Source organism: Trichomycterus rosablanca, chromosome 8 (assembly GCF_030014385.1).
Source record: "Trichomycterus rosablanca isolate fTriRos1 chromosome 8, fTriRos1.hap1, whole genome shotgun sequence".
NCBI classification, from domain to species: Eukaryota; Metazoa; Chordata; class Actinopteri; order Siluriformes; family Trichomycteridae; genus Trichomycterus; species Trichomycterus rosablanca.
The window spans coordinates 31,197,651-31,209,767 of record NC_085995.1 but is presented as its reverse complement, the minus strand read 5'-3'; the positions used below and the strand labels follow the sequence as shown (position 1 = coordinate 31,209,767).

Sequence of the window (12,117 nt, the reverse complement as noted above, 5' to 3'; positions counted from 1 at the left end):
TACACCCCCTATGACACCTGTACTTTGTTAACAGCTTCTTTTCACCTACACAAGGCCGGTTCACACAGAGATCAGTATCGTTACAGAGAGTCAAGCACTGACCTCCATTATTCCCTGTCTCTGTCCAGGCACATGTACCTAATACATGCCCCCTCTGACATGTGCACTTTCAAAACAGCTTCTTTTCACCTGCACAAGGCGGGTTCACACAGGGATGAGTATCGCTTACAGAGAGTCATGCACTGATCTCCATCAATCCTTGTCTCTGTGCAGGCACATCCAACCCGCCAGCAGAGGCCGCAATTGTAGCGGCACAAAAAAACCCTCTGGCTTGCCGTCCTTTAGACATAGCCATTCATGTTTGTGTAGGCACCCACCCGGCTGATAGCAGAGCTGTTGATGCTCCTGAAATGGTTTGGCCATGATCGATGGTGTCGCCAAAGCAAAATGCTATTGAAAGCCTAAGAAGATGTAAAAAAGATGCATGTGGACTGTATTGTATGCACTGCTTACCTATAAACTTCTATGTTGCAACACAGATACACATATGTGCAACTTATGCGTGCCTTATCAGCATAGGGCAGTGTTAGCTCAGCAGTTAGGGTAGTGGACCAGTGATCAGAAGGTCATTGGTTCAAACCCAACCACTGCCAAACAAGCAAGCAAGGCCCCTAACCCTCACCTTCTTGCAAAATATTTGGTCACAACTGTAACTTCTGATGTTGACAAAGGGTGACACTGATCATGTATATCATATGATCATACACTAATCACATATATAGGGGTATCTCAGTGGCCCCATCAACACCACAGTTGGGCCCCTGAGCAAGGTTCTTAACTCTCAATTGCTCAAACTGTATTCAGTCATCACTGTAAGTCGCTTTGGATAAAAGCGTCTGCTAAATGCTGTAAATGTACAAATAAGTATTATGAGTGTGTCGAGCTTTTACCTTGCAGGCTTCTGTTCGATGTCTTGCGAGAGCTGAAACATTCTCCAGCATGGAGCGCAACCTGTTTTCCGTAGCATGGGACACCAGACTCACCACGTCCCCCATCACATCACTCACTCCAAACTTTCGTGCTGGAAACAGAAAGAAAATCATTAAAACAACAAAGAAATATGATGATTACTGTCCCAGTCCTTGGTTGAGGTGTACTGGTAAACATATTCAACATTCAAGTCTTCTTTGAGCCAACATGCTGTTTCCATGTGATCTGACGGGACAGTGGAAGCTTAGTGGGTAAAGCACTGGGCTATCAATCATAAGGTTGTTGGTTTGAATCCAGGCTCTGCTAAGCAGTGGCTGACTGTGTGCTCTGATCTAAGATTCCAAACAAACTGGAATATGCGGAAAAAGAAACACATTGTATTGTACACGTATATACTGTATATATTATATGCACTGGTATATACACCCATCAGCCATAACATAAAACCACCTTCTTGTTGCTACACTTACTCCATTTTATCAGCTTCACTTACCATATAGAAGCACTTTGTTGTTCTACAATTACTGACTGTAGTCCATCTATTTCTCTACACATCTTTTAAGCCTGCTTTTACCCTGTTTTTCAATGGTCAGAACCCCCACAGGACCACCACAGAGTAGGTATTATTTGGGTGTTGGATCACTCTCAGCACTGCAGTGACACTGACATTGGTGGTGGTGTGTTAGTGTGTGTTGTGCTGGTATGAGTGGATCAGGCACAGCAGCACTGCTGGGCTTGTCCTACACAGTGTTTGGGGCAGCACGGTGGCTCGGTGGGTAGCACTGTCACCTCACAGCAAGAAGATCCTGGGTTCGATCCCCGGGTGGGACAGTCTGGGTCCTTTCTGTGTGAAGTCTGCATGTTCTCCCCGTGTCCGCGTGGGTTTCCTCCGGGTGCTCCGGTTTCCTCCCACAGTCCAAAGACATGCAAGTAAGGTGAATTGGAGACACTGAATTGTCCAAGACTGTGTTCGATATAACCTTGTGAACTGATGAATCTTGTGTAATGAGTAACTACCGTTCCTGTCATGAATGTAACCAAAGTGTAAAGCATGACGTTGAAATCCTAACAAACAAACAAACAAACACAGTGTTTGTGCATTAAGGGGGTAACTAAGGCAAAGCCCCAGGGGATGAAGGACTGTAAAAGTATAAGAACTGCAGTGCCAGAATACAACATGACATCTATCAGGTAGTATTACACTATTGCAGTTACTACCAAACAATGACAATGCACAAATATGTGGTCAGATAAAAATCAACTTGTTTTTTGGGAATGTATATTGCTTGATGCAATGAGGGTTAGCGTGGAGGCAAACCTGTCAGGAACATGTCTGCAGGCTCTCTCTTGGTCCAGCACACATGACAAACTGACAAAGGGGAATCAGAGCAAGGTCCATAAACTATTCATGCACAGCCTAAGGATGCCCGAGCCTCACTACACCGAGAGTCGTTAGATCCTGACAGTGCGGCAGAGGCCAGTGGCGGTGCAAGGAAAGTGTAGTGGACTAACTGGAGGATAAAGAGGTGACCACAGAGGATTCAGATTTAAACCGTGTGCTGCATTTTAGTGGGTAGTTCATAAAATGGGTAGATTTGAGATGAATGTGTAAGCATAGTGTATTTAAATAACAAATTAGGGAAAGTGTGAAAACACTGTGTCAGACGTATTACATCATATCAGATTTTGTTAACATATTTTAATACTGGAGAGCAGATTCATAAAAACAGTCTATGTGCTTACACTGAGCTGCAAAACCCCATTCTTTAAAACGTTGGGACATTTAAGTAAAATGCAATAAAATGAAGAATCTGGGATTTTGTCATTCTCTTGAATGAAGTAGAAAAAACACTATCAGTAGTTTTACTGACCGACTTAATTGTATTTTGTACATATAAACAAATTTAGAATTCAATGCCTGTAACAAACTTAGAAACTGGGATTGAGGCAGATTTACCACTGTATTACATCACTTTCCCAATTATTAATAATATCTAATAGTCTGGGAACTAAGGATACTAACTGTTAATAGGGGAATATTTGTCCATTCTTGCTTAATACAAGACTTCAGCTGCTCAACAGCTGACGGTGATCTCTATTGTTTGATTCTTCTCTTTATGATGCGCCACATATTTTCAATAGATACAGACCTGGGCGGCAGGGAGGTAAATCTAAGATTTGGCCCAGATAATATGCTGGAAATTTTGCAAAGCACAGATTTTTTAAGTTGCATTTCTTGATGCAATGGTAAAAACGTTAAGTGACAATGGTTTTCCGAGATATTACCACACCCATGAGACTACATTTATTACAGTAATGAGACAATTTCTCTGTCTGAGGGCTAGAAGATCATGCATATTGAACAGAAATTCCCAGCCTTGCCCTACATGGACTGATATTTCTCTGACTTTTCTAAACTCTCATATAATATTATGTACTGTAAATGGTAAAAGACCTAAATAGTTTGGAATCTTGCATTAAGAAATGTTCTTTTTAAACTGATTAACAACTGTCTCAACATGTTTGACAAAAGTGCCAAGCTTTAAGCTCACAATACCCAATCATGATACCCTTACCTGTAACCAATTCACCTGCGTATTGTGGAATGTTTCAAAACACTATAACTTGAATATTCTTTAAACTTTTCAATCCTATTTGCCTCGTTCCAACTGTGTTGCAGGCATCAAATTTGAAATTTGATTATATTTAAAAAAATACAATCAAATCAAACAAAATATGATGTATTTTTGTCAGTTAAATTAAAGTAGGCTTAGAACTTACTGAGGTGTAAGTGGCACTTAAAGCTTTTGGTTCAATCAGAAGTGATACTTGCTCTCAAAGGTTTAAGAACCACTTCTATAGGGCGTTCAGTGCACTGTGTAGGATCTACAATGCTGTTGCCACACACTATGAGCTAAATATATATTTGCAAAATATAACTTCATTTAACATAAAAGAATGTAATTATTTTGTGATTAATGTACTTGTACATTAAATTATTGATGTTTTAAAAATCACATCACTGAATCTTTATATGCTTGGGGTGACACCTTCCTCCTGTAAAGTGAGTATGTGTATCAGCAGCTCGAGGCATCAGTCATAAAGCACTGTGCTGTATGAAAATAAGTGTACACACTTGTGCACATGTTTATATAGGAACAGTATTTTGTTGCGTACCGATCTCAAGGATGCGCTTGTGGAGAAGATTAGCTGGCAGAAATGACTCATCTTTGCAGGAGCGGATTTGTGTGCCCACCAGCTCAGAGCCTGTGGCTAATATACGGGCGTTTTCTTCGTTCAGGTTCACGCCCGCCATGGATGCCACGTCGTTAATGTCGTCATCATCTCTGCAATAATCATACCGGCAATATAAAAATACATTACTAGCTGGCTATTGTAAGGTGATAGTTTAACAGCAAGTTATTCGAAACAGGTTTTCTGGACACAAACAGTGGAAAAAGCAATTATCACTGTGATGGTTATTAATTGTACACTACATGGTCAAAAGTATGAACACCTGACTGAGCTTGAGCTTGTTGAAGGTCCCATTCCTAAACCATAGGCATTAATATGGAGCTGGCATCCTCTTTCTAGCTAAAAAAAGTTCTGGCAAGGTATGATACAAGATTTGATATCCCAAAGGTGTGAGCCACTGCATTTCTTCCACACCAGACCTGAACTCTGTTTTATGGTCCATAAAAGAGGACAGTCAAGCTGAAACAGGAAAGAGCCTCCCCAAACTGTTATACAAAGTTCTTATATTACTGATTTTATCCACATGTTCGCAGTGGGTGTTTGGCTAAAACACTCGAAGCAAATAATTATAATGTACATCTAAAGTCAGTGTCTGGGTTGGTAGGTTTTGTTCACTGACTGCTTTCATCTATTTGACTTCTGGAAAATCCACTTGAGAAGCAGTGCTGCCCCCAGGTGGCCAAACTAATTAAACGCATTTTGGTTTATTATTTTATATTTTAATGCCGTAAGTCCAGATGCTCCAGCCACGAAGTATCTTTTATCTTAAAAATAAATCATTTTAGCTAATAAGCCAATAAGCAATCAGTGAATTGGCTTTAAAGATCTATTATTATTGTTCTATTGTAAAAACAACAGTAATTAACATTCTTTCAGGAGCCTCCGTGATCGAGCGTTAAATCTGTGATGCTAAATTTAAATTATAAGAGAAAAAAAATGCTAACAAACACTGCAAGTTATTAATCATAATGCTAGTAAAAAAAATTGTTACAAGCCACTACTAAAAATAACTAGGAACACTAAATTGTTACTATTTAAAGCAAACTAAAAAATAGACACATAAATGGTGTTTATTTAATAATTTAATGATAAACATATTTTATATAAATATACCTTGCAGCCAAGTAAAATAAATTACCTATTAAAAGTAAACATTAAACCAGCACTTTCATGTACTTCTATCTACAGTGTATCACAAAAGTGAGTACACCCCTCACATTTCTGCAGATATTTAAGTATATCTTTTCATGGGACAACACTGACAAAATGACACTTTGACACAATGAAAAGTAGTCTGTGTGCAGCTTATATAACAGTGTAAATTTATTCTTCCCTCAAAATAACTCAATATACAGCCATTAATGTCTAAACCACCGGCAACAAAAGTGAGTACACCCTTAAGAGACTACACCCCTAAATGTCCAAATTGAGCACTGCTTGTCATTTTCCCTCCAAAATGTCATGTGACTCGTTAGTGTTACTAGGTCTCAGGTGTGCATAGGGAGCAGGTGTGTTCAATTTAGTAGTACAGCTCTCACACTCTCTCATACTGGTCACTGAAAGTTCCAACATGGCACATCATGGCAAAGAACTCTCTGAGGATCTTAAAAGACGAATTGTTGCGCTACATGAAGATGGCCAAGGCTACAAGAAGATTGCCAACACCCTGAAACTGAGCTGCAGCACAGTGGCCAAGATCATCCAGCGTTTTAAAAGAGCAGGGTCCACTCAGAACAGACCTCGCGTTGGTCGTCCAAAGAAGCTGAGTGCACGTGCTCAGCGTCACATCCAACTGCTGTCTTTAAAAGATAGGCGCAGGAGTGCTGTCAGCATTGCTGCAGAGATTGAAAAGGTGGGGGGTCAGCCTGTCAGTGCTCAGACCATACGCCGCACACTACATCAAATTGGTCTGCATGGCTGTCACCCCAGAAGGAAGCCTCTTCTGAAGTCTCTACACAAGAAAGCCCGCAAACAGTTTGCTGAAGACATGTCAACAAAGGACATGGATTACTGGAACCATGTCCTATGGTCTGATGAGACCAAGATTAATTTGTTTGGTTCAGATGGTCTCAAGCATGTGTGGCGGCAATCAGGTGAGGAGTACAAAGATAAGTGTGTCATGCCTACAGTCAAGCATGGTGGTGGGAATGCCATGGTCTGGGGCTGCATGAGTGCAGCAGGTGTTGGGGAGTTACATTTCATTGAGGGACACATGAACTCCAATATGTATTGTGAAATACTAAAGCAGAGCATGATCCCCTCCCTCCGGAAACTGGGTCGCAGGGCAGTGTTCCAGCATGATAATGACCCCAAACACACCTCTAAGACGACCACTGCTTTATTGAAGAGGCTGAGGGTAAAGGTGATGGACTGGCCAAGCATGGCTCCAGACCTAAACCCAATAGAACATCTTTGGGGCATCCTCAAGCGGAAGGTGGAGGAGCGCAAAATCTCGAATATCCGCCAGCTCTGTGATGTCGTCATGGAGGAGTGGAAAAGCATTCCAGTGGCAACCTGTGAAGCTCTGGTAAACTCCATGCCCAGGAGAGTTAAGGCAGTTCTGGGAAATAATGGTGGCCACACAAAATATTGACACTTCAGGAACTTTCACTAAGGGGTGTACTCACTTTTGTTGCCGGTGGTTTAGACATTAATGGCTGTATATTGAGTTATTTTGAGGGAAGAATAAATTTACACTGTTATATAAGCTGCACACAGACTACTTTTCATTGTGTCAAAGTGTCATTTTGTCAGTGTTGTCCCATGAAAAGATATACTTAAATATCTGCAGAAATGTGAGGGGTGTACTCACTTTTGTGATACACTGTACCTACCTATCTAGATTTTTTCACTTTAAGTCTTTATTTTTATTTATCTGGGCCAGTGATAGCTCAGTGGTTAAGGTACTGGACTAGTAAACAGAAGGTTGCCGGTTCAAGCCCTGCCACCACCAAGTTGCCACTGTTGGGTCCTTGAGCAAGGCCCTTAACCCTCAATTGCTCATCGTGTTCCGCTCATTGTGTAAGTCGCTTTGGATAAAAGCGTCTGCTAAATGCTGAAAATGTAAATGAAAATGTACATTTAGTCTCTATATTTTTTCCCCTCTTTTTCCCCCCAATTTTTATTCCCAGTCTAGTCGTGTCCAATTACCCTGAATGCGTCCTCTATACTGATTCGACCCTTCACCGCTGACTGAGGACACCTCTCAACTGACATGTGCCCCCTCCGGTACGCACAGTCAGTACAGACCGCATTTTTCACCTGCACGAGTCGAGTTCATATACTTGACAGGCACTGTGCACGGAGGGCCACACCCCCATCAGCATTATTCCTCAGCCCTGTGCAGGCGCCATCAGTCAGCCAGCAGGGGCCGCAGTTGCACCAGTTATGAGGACCTATGATCCGACTTTTTACCCTCTAACCAACAGCTTATCGTTGTTCATACTGCCACCCAGCCCAGTCAGAGAGGTAGAGCTGAGGTTCAATACGATGTATTCGAAACCCCAACTCTGGTGAGCTAGCGTACTTTACCGCTGCTATTTAGTCTCTATTTAAGTTGCTGTCACTAAAGCTGAGAGAGGAGATCATTTCATTGCACCACAAGGACAATGGGTATAAGAAGATTTCCACAACCTTGGCAGCAACTACAGCTGCCAGTCTGCTTGGAACCAGGATTTGAAACTTTTGCCCCATTGTGACATTACATGAGCTCGGTAAAAAGTTTTTTCAAGTATATTACTGTCACTATAGGCTGCGTTCATCTGTCCATCAATTTTTACCAGTCACACCGTCCCTGCCACAAAGCATGACGCTACCACCACCTTGCTTCACTGTAGGAATGGTATTAGCCATATTTTTTTTTTTTTTTTTTTACCAGATATACAGGGGTTGGACAATGAAACTGAAACACCTGTCATTTTAGTATGGGAGGTTTCATGGCTAAATTGGACCAGTCTGGTGGCCAATCTTCATTAATTGCACATTGCACCAGTAAGAGCAGAGTGTGAAGGTTCAATTAGCAGGGTAAGAGCACAGTTTTGCTCAAAATATTGCAATGCACACAACATTATGGGTGACATACTAGAGTTCAAAAGAGGACAAATTGTTGGTGCACGTCTTGCTGGCACATCTGTGACCAAGACAGCAAGTCTTTGTGATGTATCAAGAGCCACGGTATCCAGGGTAATGTCAGCATACCACCAAGAAGGACAAACCACATCCAACAGGATTAACTGTGGACGCAAGAGGAAGCTGTCTGAAAGGGATGTTCGGGTGCTAACCCGGATTGTATCCAAAAAACATAAAACCACGGCTGCCCAAATCACGGCAGAATTAAATGTGCACCTCAACTCTCCTGTTTCCACCAGAACTGTCCGTCGGGAGCTCCACAGGGTCAATATACACGGCCGGGCTGCTATAGCCAAACCTTTGGTCACTCGTGCCAATGCCAAACGTCGGTTTCAATGGTGCAAGGAGCGCAAATCTTGGGCTGTGGACAATGTGAAACATGTATTGTTCTCTGATGAGTCCACCTTTACTGTTTTCCCCACATCCGGGAGAGTTACGGTGTGGAGAAGCCCCAAAGAAGCGTACCACCCAGACTGTTGCATGCCCAGAGTGAAGCATGGGGGTGGATCAGTGATGGTTTGGGCTGCCATATCATGGCATTCCCTTGGCCCAATACTTGTGCTATGTGCATCCAATGGTTCAAACATTGTATCCTGAAGGCGGTGCCGTGTATCAGGATGACAATGCACCAATACACACAGCAAGACTGGTGAAAGATTGGTTTGATGAACATGAAAGTGAAGTTGAACATCTCCCATGGCCTGCACAGTCACCAGATCTAAATATTATTGAGCCACTTTGGGGTGTTTTGGAGAAGCGAGTCAGGAAACGTTTTCCTCCACCAGCATCACGTAGTGACCTGGCCACTATCCTGCAAGAAGAATGGCTTAAAATCCCTCTGACCACTGTGCAGGACTTGTATATGTCATTTCCAAGACGAATTGACGCTGTATTGGCCGCAAAAGGAGGCCCTACACAATACTAATAAATTATTGTGGTCTAAAACCAGGTGTTTCAGTTTCATTGTCCAACCCCTGTAAGTGCTTGCTGTTCTGCCTAAAGAGTTCCATTTTCTACATTGCACTTAGCAAATTTATTTTACTCAACAGCGGTTTCAATCTCATCACTCCATAAATGATTTTTTGGAGGGCTGCAGAAAAAGGTTCTCCAACTTTGCACAGGACAATTGGAGCTCTTTCAAACTGATTGTTGGTTAATTTCTTACTTTCCTAACCAAGGCCTATTTTGCCAGGATAGCCAGTTTGGCCTGGCAGCCAAAGTTGCAAAGTTGTGACAAGATTTTACTATTTAAAATTATTAAGGCAATATGATTGGTCCAGGGAATGACCAATATCCTTGATCCATGACCCTTGATCCATGTCCTGATCTTTGCCTCGTCACAATTTAATTGTGGTGATCAACAGACAGTTCATTGGACCTGATTCTTTGTCCTGACAATGTTGTGTAATTTGTGGGCACGTACAGACCCAGATATGCCTTTCCAAATGATGTCCAATCCATGTCCAGTCCAATTGCAACAGACAGACTCCGACTGAATTCCAACTGAGCATTTACAATGCTGATCACAGAATGTAGACATTGCTAGGAGTTTTAGTACATTAACGGGGTTCTAACGGTTTTGTACCTGAAAGTTCCACCTCCCGGATCATTCAACTTCTGTTTCTGATTGGCTGATGCTTGCAAAGCAACACCCACTGGTACTGCTGGTCCTCTTACCACTGTGCCTGAAACAACAATTTTTATGCTTAATACAGCACACTGAAACAGATTTAATAATAAGTCCACCTTATAAATGCAGTCACACTGTAAAACTCAGACCACACACCTTGAGGCCGGATGGTCTGGGTGATCACTACGGGCATCCGTACGGGAACAGGCTGCACTCCTGGCCTCTTAATCGCCTTCAGAAAAAACAAACAAAAAAAAACAGGACAGTAAGTGTTTCTGGAAAAAAACATGCATTAATGACTAATCTTATTTATGATATAGATGGTGTTGGGATAGATCACCGTGGCAGCATTGTCTGGTGTGATGGTGGGTCGGACAGTGGGTGCCAGGGAGCGAGGAGGTGGAGCTTTAATGGCGTTTACAGTCAGCGGGCTTGGGGGTACAGAGGCTTGGGCAAGCTGAGTTAGAGACTGCTGAGAGTTCAACAGGGTTATGCGCAGAGCAGGTAGACTTTTCTGTACACAGAAACAAACACATACAGTTAAAGTCAAAAGATAACATGTATTTGTAAGGGTCGTGTCATGGCTATCATTCTCCATCTATCCTTATTTAGTGTACGAATGACTGAAAACAAAATAAATCTTTCATAAGTATATATTGTATTCAAATATGTCAGGTCAAAATACAGCAACTCAGCTTTTTAATTTGGTCATTGTTGTTATTGATTTTATTGTCTACCAAGGAGGCAGCCGATCAAGAAAGAAGCTACTCTGCCAAAACTGGCACCAAATAGCTCAAGTAAAGTGTGTTGCTAATAACATGAACACAAGGGCTTGTTTCAGCTCCTGGTAAAGTAAAGCCTGTTTGACTGTGGACAATGTAATATATGCTTCAGCAGCTTTCCAGTCATGGCAGACATGTTTGTGATGGTTCTAAAATGACAGCCAAGCATTTATACTAATTTTATCTCAGCATAAAGTTACACTTTGAGTCTATTCTATTGCAGCTTGTATACAGTAACAATAAACATTTAGCTGTTATTTAAAAACCAGAGGTTAGTCAGAGTTGCAAGACAACATACAGACAGCAGGAATATCTGCAACAAACGTTTGCACATAAATTCTGATTTGAACAATTTAGCTATATGGTAAGATAAACCAAAACTAGATGAAACTAAATCTTTGGCAATGATTTAGTGGTGACTTCTCTGTAAACAGTATCAAAGCATTACACGTCAAATGAAACAAGATTGAAGAAATGTACTGGGATATATTTATCAGAATTTTTATCTTAATTTCCAGCAGTAGCTATAAATGTAATCTTTTTTTTTTTAATACATTATTTTAACACATAAATAAAAACATATGTTTTTGTGTATTTACACACCATGTGTAATTACCAAGTCAAAAGACATGTGTGAACTTCTTGTGGATATATGAACTGGAAGTATATTAAATAACAGCAAAAGTGAATGAATACTGTTTTACCAAAATAAAGAATGTGTTTTGCAAATACGTGCACATTTGTACAGTTAAAAACATGTTTAATATTTCCCTTCAAAATCACGGAAATAGCAAAGAAAAGGCTACCTTTAAAAAGGGGATGAGGTAGGGTTGAGGAGATGACTTTAGCTCTGTTTGCAGGCGATTCGTAAATTCCTCAGGCTCGATTTTGGCATCCTGTTCAGAATAAAACAAGATATCAAGCATTACAGCACTAATCTTCTCTGCCATTGCTTTAAATAATCAGCTGACATCTACACTTAACAGAAGAAAATGTCACTTTTTTATTCAACCAGTACAAACAAACCTTAATTATTCATTTGAATGAGATTATGTTTGGTGCTGTGGAAAAAACAGACAAACAGTGTGATGTATACACACATACCAATTCATTAGAATTACCATATACTAATATTAGACAGGAAACCCATTTGCTTTTCACAAAAAACACACTTTGGTTCTTTGTGGCTTGGATTCCACAAGGTGTTGGAAACATTCCTGTGAGATCTTGGTCCATGTTGGCATAACTGCATAACCTACTTGCTGCTTCTCTGAGCAGCTGTTTTTGAAGAACTTAAACCAGGCCATATATCACAAACGTGTCATTGTTTGC

At 41.1% G+C, this 12,117-nt stretch overlaps 1 protein-coding gene across 1 annotated transcript in view; it reads right to left on the bottom strand.

Moving 5' to 3' along the window:
* The window catches only part of si:dkey-219c3.2 (transcription initiation factor TFIID subunit 4), a 56,405-nt gene that overhangs the window by 36,251 nt on the left and 8,037 nt on the right, over positions 1-12,117 (bottom strand). Inside the window, exons 6-11 of the mRNA XM_063000723.1 lie at positions 11,592-11,681; positions 10,344-10,517; positions 10,160-10,235; positions 9,959-10,058; positions 4,168-4,337; positions 951-1,081 (exon numbers count right to left, since the gene is read on the bottom strand). Of these exons, the coding sequence (XP_062856793.1) occupies positions 951-1,081; positions 4,168-4,337; positions 9,959-10,058; positions 10,160-10,235; positions 10,344-10,517; positions 11,592-11,681 (741 nt within the window). The remainder of the gene's footprint in view (positions 1-950; positions 1,082-4,167; positions 4,338-9,958; positions 10,059-10,159; positions 10,236-10,343; positions 10,518-11,591; positions 11,682-12,117) is intronic.